We start from the raw sequence: 20,961 nt of genomic DNA, 5'->3' as shown, positions 1-20,961 counted from the left end.
TTACCCATAATTAATATCAAATGGGTGGAAAAATTCCACAGACTTACACAACTGTTCAGAAGGCTGCATTTATTTGATCAAAATACAGTAAAATATGAATATTATTTGAAATCATTACAATTTAAAATAACTATTTTCTATGTGAATATACTGTAAAACACAGTATATTAAATATGCTGTGATCAAATCTGTATTTTCAGCATCATTCCTCCAGTCTTCAGTGTCACATGATCTTCAGAAATCATTTTAATATGCTGATTGGCTGCCCCAGATATATTTCTGATTATTATCAATGTTGAAAATAGTCATGCTGCATATTTTTCTTTTTCTTTGTGTGCATAGATAGTTCAAAAGAACCATTTTTATTTGAGGTAATTTTTTGTTACATCATTGTCTTCAGTGTCACTTTTGAATTAAATGCATCCTTGTTGAGTAAAACTAGTAATTACTTAAAAAAATAAAAAAAATAAACCATAGTGACCCCAAAATTTGAAATGGTAGTGTACATTGAAGGCAAAAACAGATTCATATTTAGAATAGAAAATCACAAGATTAGATCTGGGCCAGTGAGTTTTGCATGAGCAAACAGCATGTAAAAATACTCTGTATGTGCATTTGTGTGTGTCTGTCCATATGTGGGGCTCATTTAATGCTGCACATTTCTGTCTCCACTGGGCTCAGCAGTTTGATTGACAGGTGAAAGCCGGAAGTACATGTCCCTTGTCTCTTAATCCTGTCAATCAAACGGCACACTCTCTTTCTGATATCCCATCTCCTTTCTTCTCTCTTTCTATTTCTCTGTCCTGGAGGCAAGGTTGGTTTTTTTGTGTGTTTTTTTTTTTACCAGTGCTGCTTGCAGTGGCATTCTCTCTACTTTAAGCAAGTGCTGCCTTTTCAGTTTCATTTTAACCCATCACATGCAGCCCTGATGAAATCAGCCCTTTTGATTTTTAACAGGATAAACAATAATTTGATTCATTTCATCTTTCCCAGAACACATACAATATGGCATGCATTAATGTTGTTTGCCTTAAATTTGCATTAATAAAGTAGCACAGCATAATTAACATTTTAAATAAATAATAAATAGTGGTGGTAATTGATATCATAATTAACCAGTCTAATCACATTATTCCTTATTCTTTTTTCAGAACATGTTTTTATTCAGCAAGGATGCATTAAATTGATCAAATACGACATGTTTATGTTACAGAATGAATCATTCGTTTTTAAATAATTGTTTTTTCTTTTAAACTATTCACCAAAAAAATCCTTAAAATGTATGAGTTTGCACAGAAGCAGCACAACTGTTCTCAACATTGATAATAATCAGTATATTAGAATGATTTCTGAAGGATCATGTGACACTGAAGACTGGAGTAATAATTATGCTGAAAAATCAGCTTTGTCAATGGCAATAAATTATATTTGAAATTATATTCACAAAGAAAATAGTTACTTTGCATTGCAATAATATTTCACAATATTACTGTAATTTTAGTGTGTAGCCTTGGTGAGCAGAAGAGACAAAAAATCTTACCATCCCCAAACTGTTGACCGGTGTAGTTGTGATGGGTGATGGCTCTGGTGCTCATATATACACTGCTGGAGAGCTCTGGGTGGTTATTTCTGTCCTATGCTGGTCTCTAGATATGGCTTGAATCTTTCCTGCAATGCAAGTCTGTGGAATATTTAACCGTCTGCAGAGCAAAAATTGTAAGACTGATTGCTTAAAATAATAGAATACTTTATGTAAGCCATATTGAACCAAGCATGAGCAATAGTGATAGAGATGCTAAGCTTAGCAAGGAATAAAACTCTGAACGAAAGATTGATGCAGGCCTGGGGCCTGTTTTAAAGCGGATGCACTGAACTTGGAAGCTGCTGAACTTTATACGCGTTGTTCAGTTTCATTTCAGCTTCTTTTGGAGGGTTATTAATCAGGCCAAAATGAGATAAATCAAGCTATTGAGTTTTCTCTTGCATATTCTGGAGAGAATAATGCGCTGCGGTGGCTGATAAGGCTTTAACGGCGCTGACTGAAAGTGAAAAAGCGAAGCTGCAGGTGCAGCCATTGATAAATTAGCTGTGCTTTTTATCTGTAAACTTTTCCATCGGTTCTTCTTACCTTTTCCGCCAATTCATAGAAGCTCGCTGACATCCATATTCATCAAGCAGAACTGCTGCGACGAGATCGTTCGTTAACGAGTCCCAGACAGAACAGAGTGTTTTTTACATTTCTCAACCTCTTAGCTTGTGTATTCTCATAAATCAAAGCGCACGCTTTGGTTTGAGGCGTTCTGAGCTTGATAGTTTATTCACCGCAGTTATGAATGTCTTTTTACGCAGGAAAGCAAAGTGCTGCGCTGCCAGGTTTGAGCAAGGTCATGGCACACAGGATCTGAATGCAAGCTGTATTTCTTATTAGAAACTCTCACAGAAACGTTCTGCCTTATAAAGCGGTCCATGTGTTAGTGGTTTGTGATTTGATGTGGTCTGTGATGCGTGAAGCAGGACTCAGTAGACCTCGTCCTGTTTTGAGGCCAGGCTGAGAACCCTTATGGGCCTTTACGCTGTTTTCAGGGGATCTCTGATCTTCATCATATTCCAGATCCTGCCAGCACACGTGTAATTTTTTTAAGTGGCTGTGAGCAGCGAGCGTAGTGTGAACCTGTCCCCTCCAGTTGGTACGGTTTCCATGGAGACATGGGATGAGAGGGAGAAAACGAGTGAGTGAAAGTTGAGAGAGCGTGAGACAGACGTCAGGATGGAGCCGGAAGATTCAAGAAGCAAAGTCTATGCTTTCACCCCTCAAAGGAATGTTACGTGTTCAATACGAGTTAAGCTCCATCGACAGCACTTCTGACATAACATTGATTACCACAGGAAATAAATGTGACTTCTTAAATGTTTTGAAATTATGATAAATGCACAAAAATAAATGGAAAAAGTACAAAGTTGTCACGGTAAAGTACTTTTTTTCCCCCTAAATAGAACATATGAGTACCTTAAAAATACATATTAGCACTTTAAAAGTACAAAGTTGCTCATAAAGTGTACGTTTTAGTTACCTTTTGTTAGTTTGTAGTTTTTTGGTTTTGTTTTTGTGAAAGTGTTTAACACATACATTTGGACACACATTTTAGGACTGCACGATTATTAAAAAAGAACAGTCTACAGAAGTAGTTCTCAACCAGGGGGCCCCAAAATGGCTCTCAGTTGTTTAAAATAAGCTAAAACGAATTAGAAATAAATAAATTGAAATTATATTTTTTTATTAAAATTTCTTCTCTCAACAACTGCTTTTTTTAAGACTGAATGAGAGAATTTTAAAAGTGTGATTTGTAGACCTGGTAAAGTCATGGAAATTGAAAATATGGGGATAAAATATTAAAATATCTCATAAACATATGAATATGAATTGAATGGAAATTAGGGTTTAATATAGAGGGAAATTGCTATTTGTCAGTAAAAAAAATTAAAACAAGAAAAGTCATTTTTATTCATTGGTAAAAAAAATTCAGTTGTTGTGATAATCAAATTAAATTGTGTTGCTTATTAAGGATAATTATATTAATTATAAAGTTAATTAATACATAATCATATCAAGGAAAATAAGTGACAATTTGGGTCACAATTATGCAGCTCTAATTAAAATACACAGTTTCAAAAGAGTAATGATATGAATCGAATATAAAATTATGAGTGTGATAGAAAGGATTACTCACCTTGTCTGTGTAAAGCCAGATGTCATTTTTTCAACAGTCATGAATACATAAGGCCCACCAAACTTTCACATGAAAGGTGCTAGACTGAATTATTCATTTCCAGTAGCTTTCAACCCCCTGCAATGCTGGCCTAGTTTACTCAGTTGTAAGTTCAAGTCTTTTCCCCAGACTTGTGTCTGTGGTAATTGACATTATGCTGCAAAGTGTGTCGACTGAGCTGAGCTCAAACATGCTGTTAAAATTGATCGTGTCAATGCTTTCGTTCCAGCTCGGGTCACACATCTGCAAAGGAGCACTGTAGTTTTGTTTATCTGTTTTCAGGAATCGACTTTTTTCTCGTCTGAAGGTCAAGGCTGAATTCCAGCCAGCGCCGAGCACATTTATACAGTTAAATGACTCCAATTAAGCACAGCCTATTTTGCTGACGTTCAGCTCTTGAGCCTCCATAGATCTTCTGCGCTCTGAGCTGTTACTTCTGGGATGGGAGAGACTGTTCTCTATCTGGCTATTAATCTCTTAATGCTGTGCTTTTTAACCTTCACTCCTGTCTTCCCTCCCTTCACTGCCTCCTCTATTGACTATCAATTGACTGTCATTAACATCTACTGAGCTGCTGCTCTTTTGCACTCAAGTCGGGTCTGTCTTCAGCCCAAACTCCAGAGGGAGCTGAGCTGAGCTGGCGTTATGTGGGTTTGGTGAAGCCTTTCTCCCAGGCTCTCAGTACAACACATTTATGTTTGTCAAATGCATGTGAAAAAGATAGTTCACCCTCCTTAATTTTATCACCCTCATGTTGTTTCACAGCTATATGACATAAATATTTACACTCGTTGTTTCCATGCAGTTAAGGTTTATGGTGACCGCCAGCTGTCAAGACCTAAAAATGACTGAAATCAGTCTAAATTATTTAATGAATGCCTTTATGATTGCCTTTTTTTTAATTTTTTTTATTTTTTTTTTGAGTCTGTATCTGTGAATGAAGTTTTGGTGCAACGCGAGGAGGGTGAGCAATCCCTTTCATTTTTGCAGGATTTTATGAATTTGTGAAATGAAATTTCTAAAGTAAAATTAAAGAGGAAAGACTACAGTGTACCTACTTTATTATTATTGTTGAATATTATTATATATTTTTATTATATGTATATTATTATTATTATTATTATTACATTTTTACTTTATATTACATATTTTATTATTATATTAGTTTATTATTATTATTATATATCCTTTTGCTATTTATTTTTATTTTTATTTTTACAATACCTAACGTGTATAGATTATATTTTTATTTTTCCCAAACGTAAACTTGTAATATTAATATTTGAAACCTTTAAAATGGTAAAATGTATTGGTAAAAATTATATATTTATTAAACAAATACAAATTAATGTTTTTAATCAAATATAAACTCTTTGAGAGTTGTAAAGTCTGAGGTGAATCATGGAGTAGAGTAGATAAACGAACTAAAAGTAAAGAACTATTTAAATGTGTTGGCTGCAGCCTGGGAGCTGGTTTGTCCCTTTAGCTGATCTGTGTGTGTTGTGAGTGTGTGATGAAGCTCTAAATGTTTCTTCTCTGCCTCCCACAGTGCCTGGCGCCCCTCCACGCAGGGTTGAGGTGGACAACGTGAACTCCACGGCTCTGCGGGTGTCCTGGAAGCCTCCTCTGCAGCAGAAGCAGCACGGACAGATCCGTGGCTATCAGGTGGTTTACTCTCGGCTGGAGAATGGAGAGCCACGCGGAAAACCCATCATACTGGACGTGGCCCTTCCCGAGGCACAGGTACATTGCACATCAAACAAATCACATTGAAAATTAACTAAACATGTTCTTCTTGTATTCACACTTATACACTCACTGGCCACTTTATTAGGTGCACTTTGCTAGTACTACTAGCTGTCCACACAACTGCCATCACTGGATATTTTCTCTTTTTGGGACCATTCTCTGTAAACCCTAGAGATGGTTGTGCATGAAAATCCCAGTAGATCAGCAGTTTTTGAAATACTCAGAGCAGCCCGTCTGGCACCAACAACCATTCTACGTTCAAAGTCTCTTAAATCCTCTTTCTTCCCCGTTCTGATGCTCGGTGTGAACTTCAGCAAGTCGTCTTCACACCTCTAGATGACTACATGCATTGAGTTGCTGCCATGTGATTGGCCGATTAGCAATTTGTGTTACCAAGCAATTGAACAGGTGCAGCTAATAAAGTGGCCGGTGAGTGTGTATATATACATAAATGTAAATTCAAATAAATGCTTCATTAGTATTCAGAAGCATTGTTAATAAATGCAGTTAAATAATTGTAATAATGAACATTCCACTACTAAATTTAATCGATCCAAAAAAAAGACTGTCATATATAACTGAAAATCATTCTTTTCATACATTTATACTATTGTTTCGTGTTTTACATATATAAATTTTCAATTATTTTTGAGTAATATCTTTTTATCGCTTTACATAAAAAATTATGTATTTATTAGCAAAGTAAACTACACAAGCTTAATTTTTTTGTCACAGTTTTCCCACAATTTCACCTCTTTCATAGATATACATCTATTTTTTCTGAATTTTGAATTCATTTGGCGTGTAAACTGTCATGTGCCTTATACATTTTAAATCAAGCACATTTTAAAGCATGCAATTTGATACATGTTAGTAGTCATCTCAATCTGACGGAAACTGACAAAAGTGAAGTCATAGAACTAATGTTGAAGGGTTTTATTCATAAGAGTGTAATTCCAGCTTGCAGAGGGATGATCCGAACTCAATGAGTGTTATTCAAATGAAGTTAATATTAATATATATGTATTTGAGAGGAATTGGTTTTTGCTGAAATGGATCAGGAGCTGTAGTGTGCTCTAATCCTTGCTGAGTATTCATGGGAGAGAGCAGCCGGCCGTGGAGAGCTGCTGTAGGATTGTTATTCAGTGTTTAGCTTGCAGGAGCACGCCGACTCTCTGACTACAGGTATCTGGCTCTCAGTCAGCCTGCTTTAGTGTGTGTGTGACAGGGAATTACACTACATGCATGGCTTACAGCATGTGTGGTGCTAAAAGACCTGTGCCTCATGAATGTCAGAACTCAAGAAACAGAACGAGATGCGAGTCAAGTTGCAGGAAAGTTCAGATGCATGCTCCAAGGATCTGCCTCGTTCCCGTTGGCTGCTCTCTGTGATGCGTTCGCCTCTGAAGGGTGGAGATCCTCATCTGCTGTTCACACACGCTCATTTGGGGTTTTTCTTTTTCCATTCGCTAGCTGCATTGCTGTCTTATTTGTGTGGAGACGAGGAGTCGTGAGCAAGATTCTTGCATCTCTGCACATTTGTTTTTATGATCAGATACATGTTCACTCATGCAAACTTAGTCATTAGTTTTCATACATGAACATCTGTTTGTCACACAAACTTCACACCAGGCACGTATTAGAATCTTAGGTAACACTTTAGAATAAGGTTCCATTAGTTAATGTTAGTTAACTACTTTCGTTAACATGAACTAAGCAAGAACAATCCTTCTACAGCATTTATAAGTCTTAGTTCATGTTAATTTCAACATTTACTAACGCATTATTTAAATCAAAAGTCGTGCTTGTTAACATTAGTTAATGCACTGTGAATTACCATGAACTAACAATGAATAACTGTATTTTCATTAACTAACATTAACGAAGATGAATAAATACAGTAATAAATGTGTTATTCATTGTTTGTTCATGTTAATTAATACATTAACTAACATTAATTAATGGAACCTTATTCTAAAGTGTTACCGAATCTTATTGCATGTTTCCTAGTAATCCCAATTCCCTTTTAATTTATTGGGCTTTATTAGTGTGACAAACATGTATTTTGTCTGGCAAAACTGTGAATATAGTAAAATAACAATGTTGTTGTTATTATTATTATTATTATTATTATTATTATTATTATTATTATTATTATTATTATTATTATTATTATTATTATTATTATTATTATTATTATTGATTTTACATGCATAACAACTTTAAGTGTTTAATTCATTATTTTTCTATGCTTTCAAATGCATCATAGACTTTATTGTTTTACCATTTAATCGTAAAATATGAGAATCCATTATAAAAACATTCATTCATTCATATATAAACCACATTTTAAAACAACCATTGGTTGATCAAAGTGCTCTATATAAATAACCTTAAGGGCATTAAAAGACAAATACATTAATAAACGAATTAATAAACAAAGAATGCTATAAAATATTTGACTCTAAGTTCAAAGCCATCATCATTTGTCCAAATAAATAAGATTTAAGCATAGTTTGGAAAACATCAAGAGAATGTGCTACATTTATATGCATGTATATCATTTGTGATTAATATAACCTGTTCTATGTCATTTGCATCTCAAACAATAATTGTGTCACTAATTAAGTTTTTCAAATCTTAGTGTTCCTGGTAACTAATGAAACAACAGTTGAAAACAACTGAACAATTAAGAAAAAGAAATCAAGGTTAAAAATGTATATATTTATGTGCATAGCTTCAAATTAAACTGTCAAATTATGCAAAAGTGTGGAAAATATCTTTAATTTGTGCAAGTAAGATAAAAGTAAGTAAAACCAGCAAATCTGACATTAAAATACGTCATTTGCAAAGGAGAAATGAATCAAACAGTAGTTATTGTAAGCAAAGGTGATAAAATCATCTCGGTTTGAGTCTGTGGTTGTTCTTTTGTTCCTGGTGTTGTTTAATGAAGGCCAGCTGGACACCACAGCCGTTTCCACATTAAATCTATAAGCAGCCATTTGTTAGCTTGTTCTCTGTTCAGAAATGTTAAATGGAGTGCGTTGTGCTGTATTTGGGCCATGGGGAGGAAGTGATGAGAGGAGATGAGATGTGTTTGGGCTGAGAGCGGCTCACTCGTACATCACTTCCACGCGTGATGGATTGAATCTGTGCAGCGAGTGCTGAATCATTTTGAGAAGCCCGTTCTGTCAGTCTCTGAAGCTGATGACTGCTCTCTCATCGAGTCTCACGTCACCCAAGCATTCGCCTGTGCACAACTTTACGGCCACCATGTCCTTGTCTAAAGCTATGCTCCACAGGAGCCTTTTCTCTTCACCCCACTAAAAACAGAGTAAAACTACACCTGCTACATCTGCTACATCAGGTTTATGACTGAAGTTGGCTTTATGCTGTCTTTGATTGTGTTTAGCACTAATGTGAGCAGTCTCTTTTTATTAGCTGGCCTTTTTGCATGCTCTCCCTTGACTAATTAAAAAAATGATCAGAGTGATGTGAAACTTTAAGACGTCATGGGTATAAACACACAGCTACATAAAGCCTTGATTAGCTGCTGCCTCCCAGGGCTTTATGAGAGTTTATATGGCGCTAATATAATCACTGTCCATGCATTTTTAACAAAAAGGTTCAGCAATCAGCCCTCATCTTATCAAGAGTAATTCTGGCTGTGTAGGTGCTTGAGATGACTAAATGGCTGTTTGGAGAGTTTTATTATAGATTCTTCATATCATTTTATCGGGCTCAGTGTGGTTAGTGTTAACTAAAATTAAGAAAAAACTGTATAATAAAGATAAATATGTATAATGAAATATTTGATTAAAATACATGATAAAATTATGTAAATATATCAAATGTCATTTATTATGCATACAATTATAATATGACAATTAGAAATAGAAAAAGCTCAATAAAAGGTTTTATTAATAAATGATTAATATTAAATTAAAATGTAAAATTTAATTTTAAAAATTAAATACTAAATTTATTAATGCCAAAAAAATTATAATAATAAAAATGTCAAATGCAAATAACTACAATTAAAAAGAAAACTGAAAAATTAAAATTTTAAATATTAAGTGTTTAAAATTTAAGTATTTAAAAATGCTGAATTGTGCTTAAATTTTACATTCAAATTAAATTTAACAGTACAGTAGAATGAAAATGGGCTTGTGAACAATTATTCAATTATTCAGTGCACTTTATTCAAAATGTAAAAAAAAATGTGTCTTTGCCTCTGATATGATTACTATGCATTACAGAGTGTCATGTTGCATATCTTCTTTCATTCAGAAAGCCTGTGGAAGTAACACTGCAGAAGTAAAATGGCTTGTGAATCCTTTTTCATGTTGACTCCAGTAAAATGTGTAACACTTCACTCTATTCTTCAATAAAACAACAGTCATCAAATCTATTATTTAAAATATGTCTGTTTGTTGAGAGGTTACAGCATTACTTGACATCTAAGAGGATGATTCAAGTAAATATTAATGTTAAAGGTGTTCTGCTGAGAAAAAGCTTGTGAACCCGATGAACTAGAGAATTAATATTGACTTCTTTGTGGAAGGTTTCTTGTGGTTTTAAAAGTCACTTGGACTCAAACTGGAAACTTTCTTTTTGTTAACAGTTCGGTGTTTCGAGTGGTCTGTGAAATGCTTTGTCTCTTGCGGCCTTCGGAAGATGCTTATGTCGGATTTCATGCTTCCTGAAGGAAGTTCTCTCTGGGTTGAGTTTTGCTTTGCTGCAGTACAGTGATGGGCTCCTGCTTTTTCTTTTCATACCTGAGGACCTGGATGATCCCCTGCATGTGTGTGTGTGTGAGAGACAGAGGAGAGCTGTGAAGCATGAGGCACGTCTCATCAGATAAGACATGCTGTCAAAGTCTGATCTATGTCTCCTTCAGCACAGGAGAGGGTGTGCGCGGTGACCCGGTCACTGTGAGGGAGGCAGAGAGAGAGAGAGATCAGGAGATAAACTCAGCCTTACACACACAGGCTCTCTTTGTAGGTGGAGAGGAGCAGTCTTTGGTAAACAGGTCTATCTTATCCACGCAGGGTGGCATAATGGCCTGTATTTACTGAATAAAAGAATGGGGTGTAGTGGGCAGTGTTTTTTACAGGGCTTCAGTGTGTGTGTGTGTGTGTGTGTGTGTGTGTGTGTCTGCATGGGAACATAAAATCATAAAAATAAGATCTCTTGATGCTGCCACAGATAGCAATGAGATTAATAGAGAACTTTTTTCTTCCAAACCCAGAAAAGTAGAATGTGTACATGCATATTTCTTCACATTAATACATCCATGTGAACTTCATATATGTGTCATCACAGTTTAAAGTATGCAGTGATCAGTTAACCAGCAGCTCTCATTGAGTGTTTAATGAAGGACCTGTAAGGAGCACAGTCTGCGCTTCATTTACCTCCTGCAGAATGAAGCCAGAGCCTCCAGCACACGCACTATTTCACTATATCACTTTCTCATTTCACACGCACACAGCTAACTTGGACTTCATGTTGTTGCACTATTTATTCTTAACACAAGGTTTAGCTAGTTTTGTTAGTCATAAACTTATGTTTAATTGTTCAATATGATTTATGTGTTTATTGATCCATTGAGAGCCCATGTACAGTAGTTTCTGATTTATGGAAGCTTGCTAAAATGTTAAACACAACTTTTTTATCTCATAATTCAGACTTTTTCCCTACAATTCTTAGTTTATATCTGACTATTCTGTCTCTTTTTCTCAGAACTGACAGATATAAACTTGCAATTTTGAGGAAATCATTTCAAGTCCTCATTTACCTTTTTAAGTATTTTGTATAAGATGCAAATTCAGAATTGTGAAAGGCTTTGAAAGAATTGTGATCTGAATTGTGAGATAAAGTCACAATTTCCTTTGTAATTCTTTTTTTTTTCCATGGCAGAAACATTCTTCCATATTTATTGGTTGTGTAAAATGTGCATCAGAAAATGAGAAACAGACTTTATATGTGCTGAGGGTGTGTGTTTGGCATTAGTCTGAGCAAACCGGCTCCTGGGAATCCAACTGCGATGAAATATGAGAGAGAGAGAGAGAGAGTGCTGGCATCGGGTCATGCTAATGGAAGCTTTTATCAGCTCAGGATGAAGGGTGAGACTCAAACAGAAAATGACCCTCAATGTGTGCTGACTGATATAACAATTTAACAGCACAAATAGTTGGCGTGGCATCATATTTCATCATTTCCCTCATATTTGCCCAAGCCTGAAAGGCAGTCATGTAGCGTCTTGTCCACTATGAGGAATGTCTGATATGACATTACTCAGTTCTCTTGGCTCTTATTGTGAAGAGGCATCAGTGTCAAAGCCAAATTACTGCTCATCTTCATCACAAGAGAGAGAAAAAGCACTCAAACTCCAGACCTATGGCAGCTGAAGGCACTTTGCCTGAATATGATACACTTTGGTGTCTCATGAGATTTGTAAAACCATTAGAGGCACAAATCGCATTTTCTTTTGTATAATCCAACATGTTATTACCCTGGAGAAGTAGATTGTTTCAAAGTACTCTGAATGTGCAAAAAAACAACATTTGTAGCATTATTGTAAAGTGTGATGCATGAGGAGTGAGTTCATTTGGACTCTTTGTCAAAAAGTTGGTTTCTACCTAGAAACCTCATTTCTAAATTCGTGAACTTACATTATTTACAGTATTTTGCTGAAGTTAAAATTATCTAAAATTAAAAATGTTGCATCTGCACCTACTTGACATAAACTAGTTTCAAATGACTGAAATTAAAACATATATACATGGATTTAAGCTATAAAAAACTATAAAAAAGCAAATATGAAAAAAAACTGAAACCTTTAAATTAAAAAGCTATTTTAAAAATATAAAGAAATACTATAATAGTATACAAGTTTTACTAAAATAACACTGGTTTGCAAATCTGTTGCTGATGCTGGTGTATTTTTAATATAACATTTTTGATGTTTAATCTTTGTTTAAAAGAAAAAAAAAGTTGTAATACTTAGTTTGTTCTCTGTTTAAAACATGGAAAGTGCCTGAAACAATTTGAAGAAGCAACAAACAGTCATATGTATCCCAGCAGTATCTCATCTCCTCACAGCTGGTAAATTACACACTGCATCTGTATCAAAGCGGATCCTGTGCTGTTTCTGAGATGCTCAGTGCTTCAGACATTCCCACTAAAAGACTAGTGAAGAACCAGAGCACATCTTCTCTGTGTGATCAGACGTTCGTGAGGCTGAAACACATTAGTGACACAGTGAAGACAGGAAAGACTGCATGAATCTCTACATACGGATGCACATGTGCTACAGATGAGCCTGGATGGTCTCAGTAGACTGAGGTGATGGACAGCTACATCCACAGTTTAACACTGGTATGAAATCACAAAACGTTCTCACACACACTTCAAGGGTTTATAGAGATTCAGAAAGGAAACAAATACAGGAGACATGAAGCACTCAGACATTATTTGTCAGTCTCAGGGCTCCAAAGGCCCAGAGGTTGTATAATGAGGGAAAACTAGTCACTGCAGACTAATTTACAAGGTTTATGGTGTCCAGTCTTCGAAAGATGTCACCCCAAATCTCCAGCTCTCATAGGTAATGAATGATGTCCAGAATAAACCAGTCCAAAGTCTGTCTCCGTGCATCTATAAAATGCAGTGCAGAGCTGGAGACGTGCGTTGGTGTTTGATGAGCAGTTCGTCTCATCAATGTTGAACCGCTTCTTTTGTCTTGCTTTAGCTTTCTCATCTCTCGCTGTGTTTGCATTCGCTGTTTTATGATTAAAGCGTTTTCGAAGGGTCTGAAGGCGCCATGTATTTTATTTGCTGTTAGTCAGCAAGGTTATGGAGCGGAATATAAATCCCTCCATCAGCGGTGAGATGGCAGCGCTTCATGTGCATCTGGGGGAAAAGACAAAGCATTGACTGAATACGCAGCTGCCATATAAAGAGGAGAAATCACCCCGCTGCCCTCAGACGTGTGCAGGAAGTGAGGCTTTGACTGGCAGACGGCAGGTTCTTTGAGCAGTGTGTGTGTGTGTGTGTGTGTTTGAGGGGAAGAAGGGGGAAAAGTAATCCCTGAGCGAGGTGCTGAATAAGCAGATATCCTCTAACCTCCGAAGGTGAAACTTAATCTCTACTTACTGACAGAGGACTAAATCATCAGCTACAGCACAAGTGTGTGTGTGTGTGTGTGTGTGTGTGTGTGTGTTACAATCTATATGACCATTTACCCTCTTCACTACCCAATTTCACTCGTTTTGTTCCTCACATGAACCTTGTACAATGATGGCTTTCCATGCAAATACTATGTTCTATATATATATATATATATATATATATATATATATATATATATATATATATATAATGAGATCAGGCAGATTTTTTTTAACACAGAAAAGACACTGTGACAATTCTGCTCATTAATTCTAAAATCAGCAATGTATTGTAAAACATTTTTAAGAATTAGAAGACAAAATATGTATATTGATATATTTTAAAATGTAATTTATTCCTGTGATCAAAGCTGAATTTTAAGGATCATTACTCCAGTCTTCAGTGTCAAATGATTCTTCAGAAATCATTCTAATATGCTGATTTCTGATTACTATCAATGCTGAAGACAGCTGTGCTGCTTCAGATATTTGTGGAAACTGTGATAGACTTTTGTCAGGATTCTTTGATAAATAGAAAGCGCAAAAGAACAGCATTTATAAGACAAATAAATGTCACTTTACTGTCACTTTTGATCATTTTAATACATCTTTGCTGAATAAAAGTATAGATTTCTTTCAAAAATGAATTGGGAAGGGGGAGTGTTTAATAGCTAGCCTACTTGTTACTTTATATGAGCAGAAGCAGACTTTAGCCACTGTTCTGTCATTGACACAGAGACTGATGCACTATTATCGGAATAACAATGAACATTGATTTCAGATTCACCCACCTCTAAACAATGGCTGCTCTCTGTACATGTCCATAGGTGGTTCTTGACTAAAATAAGCTGCAGTATCTTCCAACCACACAAAATGAAGTGTGTGTGACTGCCGTGTGTTGTGGGATGTGGGCATATGGCAGGAATATGCCTCCATCTGCCTCGTGAAATACTGCATGTGTTGTGATTGTAGACGGGAGACTCCCAGCTCCTTCATTCTCTCTCAGTCTGTTTAAGTGTTTCTGCGATGGTTTTGTGAATTGGTGTTCTGCCATTGGGGAATGTATTAACCTCTTTATGAAATTTCACACAAATGGATTTGTCACTAAAATCTTTTTGATTAATCTCCCCTCATCTCAGAAGATAAGAGCCTGCACAGAGCAAGTACAGTATTTATACTTCACAACTCAAATGCATCGCTGGTGTCTGTTTACCTCTCTCTCTCTCAATCTCTCGTCCATCGGGAGCTTTGATTTTCCACTGAATGAAGCTGTTGATTCTACCTGAAGCTCTGCTGTTTTAGTACAGGGAAGTTTAGATTAATAACTGGTGGGCCGTGACCCAAAAATGAGTCCCTGGTCTGTTTAGATCTGGTCACAGAGTGCATGGAAAAATTATTCTAAATGCACATTATAAAATGCAACTAACCATATAATAGTGTTTATGCAACAGTTGTACTGAATCCATACTGCCATACTGTCTATTATTTGAGAGGATTGCTTCAGTTCTCTTTTGTGGGTTGCATTGTTGCAACAGTAGATGGCAAAAAGTGAGTCAAATGAATCATTCATTTAACCAGTTTGTTCATAAACTCAGCAAGGATTGCACGTGGGTCTCTTTCTTTTAATAAACTTCTGTATAAAAGCAATACAGCAGTTTGATTTGGTGCTCTTTCTTTGATATTGCTTAAATATTAATTCAAAATAGATTTAACAACTTTCAAAAGTGAGAAAAACACTGACCATATCTTTTGTTGCTGACAACTAAATTTTAACTGACCTTTGTTTTACCGAGCCCATATCGATTCTTAAATCCCAAGATTAAAGTTGATATAAAAAACGACAAAATATGTAATTTAAGTGTTCATAAACAAAACTTTTTTTTAGTGCTGATTATTATATCTGAAAATAAATGACTTTGTTCTTTATGAATTAAAAAATTGACTTGCCTAAAATATATTCAAATTGAATCAATATCAAATCAAATAGTATTGCACAGTCCTAGCGTGTTAATAGTTCTGCATATTGATTAGCATGGTTCAAATTTAGGTTTAAGTACTTTTAATGAAGTTTTATTTATTTCAGTTTGAGAAAGTGCCTTTTGTTCAGTTCATTAAAGATAATGTGCTCTCAAACATTGCACAGGCTGAAAAGTCTGACTGATGAAGTGATTAAAGTCATTGTTCAGAAGGTGTGTGACTCTTGTGATGCTGGCAGCCTGCATCTCTCTTCTGGTGTCCTACATATTTATAGAGGCTGATGTTGAGCTGTCGTGTGCAGCTCTGCCCTGTTAAAACTCTCTGTCTGTATGTGGGTCTGTCTGTTTCTAAACCATCCCTCCATCTCTCTCTCTCTCTGTTGCCTTCTCTTCTTTATTAATGAGTCGTGACAGTGATATCACTTTAAACAGATAAAGAGGCGTCTCTCTCAATGGTGGCCAGCTCTGGTAAACTCTGTGTTGCCACAGGCAGCCTATCCATCATGCCTTAATGTGAAATGTTCAAGTCTTCCCACTTTTCAGGACTCAATGACTCCCCCAAACACATGCCAGAGATAAGACGGACTACTCGAAACAGGGAATAAAGCAAAAAGTAAATGCGCTTTTTGAGAGAGGGACCCCTGCCAAGCTCACTAGCATTTAAAAGTGTTAGATGATTCACACGTTCACATTTCCTCTCATCTCCTGCGAGAGAGGGTCTGGAATTGTGGGCTAGCTGTGAAATGATAATTTAAGTCAATGTGAAACTCTGTTTGCAACCTGTTTTATTTCTGCACAAAAGTAGGATGTGATTTCATCCATCGGAAATGGATTATAATCATGAAAAGTGGGAATTACCTGCCATTTCTTTGTAATTATCTGTTAAATTTACTTGCTGTTATTGAGTGAAAGTTGTTCCAAAGTAAATCCCACTGTATTTTTCTCAGTGTATTAAAAATAGAATATGTTTTGATTTCGTAATATGTTTAAGGATGCATTAGGTTTCGAGTAAGAGCAAGAATCACTGTGTTGTCTCTGATGGTTTGCTTTTTTCGCCGTGTTTACAATAAGTTATAGTTTATGAACAGCATGTGGATGTGAAATATTTCACAATTTCAAAGACATCTGCAGAGTGCGTGAGCATGAACAGGTGTTGGTTTGGTGGATTTTTTTGTACTACAAACATCTGAGCATGTTTGCTATTTTTCATTCCTAAAAATACATGTGGGAGTGTTTATAGCATTTTTCACTTGTTCCAGATTCCCAGCCTTTGTGTGATGCTAAAGTTCCCCCTGAAAATGCAGATTGCAATATGTCACACGTTTATATACAGTTGGAGGAAACTTCAGAAGGGTTTTGGCAGGTATTCACAGCCTCCTGCCGTTCTTCCAGACACAAAATACATCCCCACACACTGGAAAAAAACCTGCATCAGTTTTCTTCAGTTTTCTTTGTTTTTTCTGTGTTTATTGTATCAAACGTACCAGCTCGAGATCTACAAGAGCAGTACTGGTGAACTGGCAGACCTGGTTGTGGAACGAATAAAATAGAATTATGACCTTCTGAAAATGATGTAGTTCTCAGGGAATAAAAAACAAATTCACATTAGGCACCAACCGTATCACACATTCATCATGCTGTGAAAATGTAGGCTTTAAAGTCGCTTCCGCAGATTTCTTCAGCCCTGCAGTGAATACAAAAGAGACTCTTATGCTTCAAAAATCCTGCATTGATTCTAAATTAAATCAGCTGAAAGTTGTTGAAACTTTGCATGCAGAACTAGTGTGGAGAATTTATCCTTGAATTATGAAGACACAAGACGAGCGATTTCTGAAAACATCTTACCGCAAGAAAACAGGATTATAGGATGATTTACACCCAAGACGAAATAAAACTCTACATCGTCTGGCTTTAAAAAGATTTGATGTGACTGATAGGAATGTGAGAAGCACCATGACCAGGTACAGACTGGAAATTGAGACAACGCTTCATGTCCTGACTGAATGCTTAAAGTTTAATGAAAACCTTGAAATGATCTTCAACAGTATTAAACAGACATGTCAAAACTGTGACAGCGCGCTGAACGATGAAAAAGGAGCAATGGCACGGTATGTTTCTGCCTGCCGTCGTTTGACCTCTCTCTCTCTCTCTCTCTCTCTCTCGCTCTCTCCCTCTCTCTCTCTCTCTCTCTCTCTCTCTCTCTCTCAGGAGGCCATCATCACCGGCCTGCTGCCTGAAACCACATATTCAGTGACTGTGGCGGCGTACACCACTAAGGGAGACGGAGCACGCAGCAAAGCCAAAGTGGTGACCACAACAGGGGCCGGTGAGATTGTGTGTTTAAGGGTTCAGTGAAAGTTTGAAAGGACATTTAGAGTTAAAAAGTTAAACTGTAATTATGATGTAAAATGCCACAAACCTTCAGACTCAAGCCCACAATGACCTCACAGGGGGGTGAACATCTTTTAAAGATTGAAAGATTTGGGAAAAATGTGGGTGTCGACATACATTGGTATACCCTCTAAAAACCATCTCAATCCTCTTTCTTTAAAAAAATGTCTAATAATGTAAAATAATATAATATAAATTATTTCTAATGTGACCATTATTAAAATGTTAAAAAATAAGAAATAAAAAACATTTTATAACCATTGATATAAAAAAAAATAATTTAATAAATTCTAAAAACATTATAGATGTAAAATTAAAGGACTAATCACATTTTCAAATGTTAAATCATCAAACTTATTTTGGCGGTTTTCCTGTGAATAAATACATGCACGGCTGGTTTCAGAGCCAAGTGCAGCACTTTGTTCATCATTTATATGCAGTTTCAGCATCTCAGAAGGGTTTGATTCACAGTAAATGAATAAAACTGCTCTGAGGTGCTGAAACCGTATATCATGAGCTGCACGCTAGGAAATGAACACAGTGCTGTGCTTCACTTTGAAACTGAAACAACGCATCCATTTATTGACTAGTTGACTTGTTAAAAATGGTAAAAACAAGATTTTTTTTTTCATATCGCCCAGCTCTAGGTGTAGCCCTACACAACAATACCATAGTAACTGAAATCAAACTGTGTCAAGGGATAGTTTAACCAAAAATGACAATTCAGTCATCATTTACTCACCCTCAAGTTGCTCCAAACCTGTATGAATTATCTCTTCTGCAGAAGATATTTTAAAGAATGTGGGTAACCAAACAGTTGCTTGTCCAGAAATTGTTTGGGTGTTTTTGGGTGAACTATCCCATTAGTTCAGCATTAGCCATGACTGCAAAATGACAAATTCTCCCATCTCTGTCACTGGTAGTTCCCGGAAAGCCCACCATGATCATCAGCACCACCATCGGGAACACAGCTCTGATTCAGTGGCAGCCCCCTAAAGAGATGGTGGGTGAACTGATGGGCTACAGACTGCGCTACAAGCGTGAAGAGGAGGAGACCTACACCTCCCGTGACTTCAGACGCACCGACGACCACTTCACCGTCACCGGCCTGCACAAGGGCGCCACCTACATCTTCAAGCTCTGCGCCAAGAACCGCGCGGGAAACGGAGAGGAGTACAGCAAAGAGATCAGCACCGCGGAAGACGTGCCCAGCAGTTACCCACAAAACCTCCGAGTGGTGGGCCTGACGACGACCACCACCAAACTGGCCTGGGATCCTCCACCTCTGCCCGAGAGGAACGGGAAGATCATACGCTACGTGGTGGTGTACCGTGACATCAACAGCCATCAGAACCAGACCAATGGTACAGACGAGACGCAGATGACCATCCAGGGTCTGCAGCCGGACACCACCTATGACATCAGAGTGAGGGCGTTCACGGGTAAAGGAGGGGGTCCCATCAGCCCCAGCATCCAGAGCAGAACTATGTCTACCTCCATGCCTGGTGAGTTTTTAAGGAGCTCTGAATGGCTTCCATTTTCATTATCGGTTCTTTAATCATATTAATTATCGGTTGCATTCATCCATCAGTGCTGATGAAACCGTAGTAAAATACTCTTGCACTGCAATTCAGAAGCGATGCTTCACCATTGTTGAATCTATAAAATCATGACGAAATGATGTTTAGTTAAGCTGCGGATTTGAAATGAAATGTGCCGTCTGAATTGAATTTGATGAGAGTGGAAATAAAGAAAACGCCTCTTTTATTCTGACATCTCTACAGGTTACACGTATTGCACATAGTCTGAATTAGGCACAGATCACTCTAATGAACAGTTTTGTATTAATGAATCAGTCAGCTGTAAAGCAGCTTCTTCAAAAGTTCTAAAAGAATCGTTAATGGAATCATTAAAGAAGCAAACTAGGAAATCAAATCAGAAATAAACTCAAAATATTTATTGCTCAGAGGTTGCTTTTGCAAATCTCAGGAGTTTTAATGGAGGGCAAAATTATGTTTTAAAAATGGACTTTGTCTCAAATGTTGGTGCCTTAATTCATTTGGAGAAATAAATTGTTGTCAAATTGAAAGAATGAAATAGGAATGAAACGTTTTATATTAGATATATATATATATATATATATATATATATATATATATATATATATTATTTTTTAATTTAAACTTTATTTAAAGTTTTAGTAATTTTGTAGTGTTTGGCCAATTACAGTTTTTTAATGCTTTTATTAAGTCTTAGTTTAGCTTTTAGTTTTATTTGTTTTCATTCAGCTTAAACAGTTTTATAAGTTTATGTTTTACAATATATATATATATATATATATATATATATATATATATATATATATATATATATATATATATATACAATTCTTTCAGTTAATGTTTATTTCAAGAAGTGAGGTTGTTTTATTAACCTTGGCTAGAGGGATTTAAATCTCAGGAGAAAAATCTGACTGTTAATTGATTGTCAAACAAATAATTGCAATTAACGATTTAACTGTCTGTTTTGGGGATGCTACTTAGAGTATAAGCCTAATACATTATTACTATTTTACTTGGAAAAACATCTCCATTTGATCTCTGTTTAATCTCACTGCTGCTTAGAAACCAGACTTTGAGACATTAGGGATCTCATCTGTGGTTCTTTTGGTCCAGTGATATTTCACAGTGGGAGGAGCTTCCCAGTGCAGTGTGATAATAATAGAGCCAAGCAGCAAAAATACCTGACACTAACAGACACAGCTGTAAGCAGAAAATCTTCAATTATCTTGGACAAGATGCGAGTCGGTGTGTTCAGTGGTCATGAAGTTACATCCAAAGTTCTGTTTCTATCAAAAATGTGTTACATTATAGATGTAAAGTGTGCATTAAAATACACTCAGTAGAGCAG

General features: G+C 36.3%; 1 protein-coding gene across 17 annotated transcripts in view; it reads left to right on the top strand.

Moving 5' to 3' along the window:
* The window catches only part of LOC113091140 (receptor-type tyrosine-protein phosphatase F-like), a 204,520-nt gene that overhangs the window by 149,722 nt on the left and 33,837 nt on the right, over positions 1–20,961 (top strand). For all 17 annotated transcript variants that reach the window (XM_026256599.1, XM_026256607.1, XM_026256612.1 and 14 more), the window contains 3 exons: positions 5,317–5,510; positions 17,869–17,986; positions 18,975–19,556. In XM_026256599.1, the coding sequence (XP_026112384.1) occupies positions 5,317–5,510; positions 17,869–17,986; positions 18,975–19,556 (894 nt within the window). The remainder of the gene's footprint in view (positions 1–5,316; positions 5,511–17,868; positions 17,987–18,974; positions 19,557–20,961) is intronic.

Source organism: Carassius auratus, chromosome 6, assembly GCF_003368295.1.
Source record: "Carassius auratus strain Wakin chromosome 6, ASM336829v1, whole genome shotgun sequence".
Classification (NCBI taxonomy): domain Eukaryota; kingdom Metazoa; phylum Chordata; class Actinopteri; order Cypriniformes; family Cyprinidae; genus Carassius; species Carassius auratus.
This window is presented reverse-complemented; position numbering and strand designations above follow the sequence as displayed.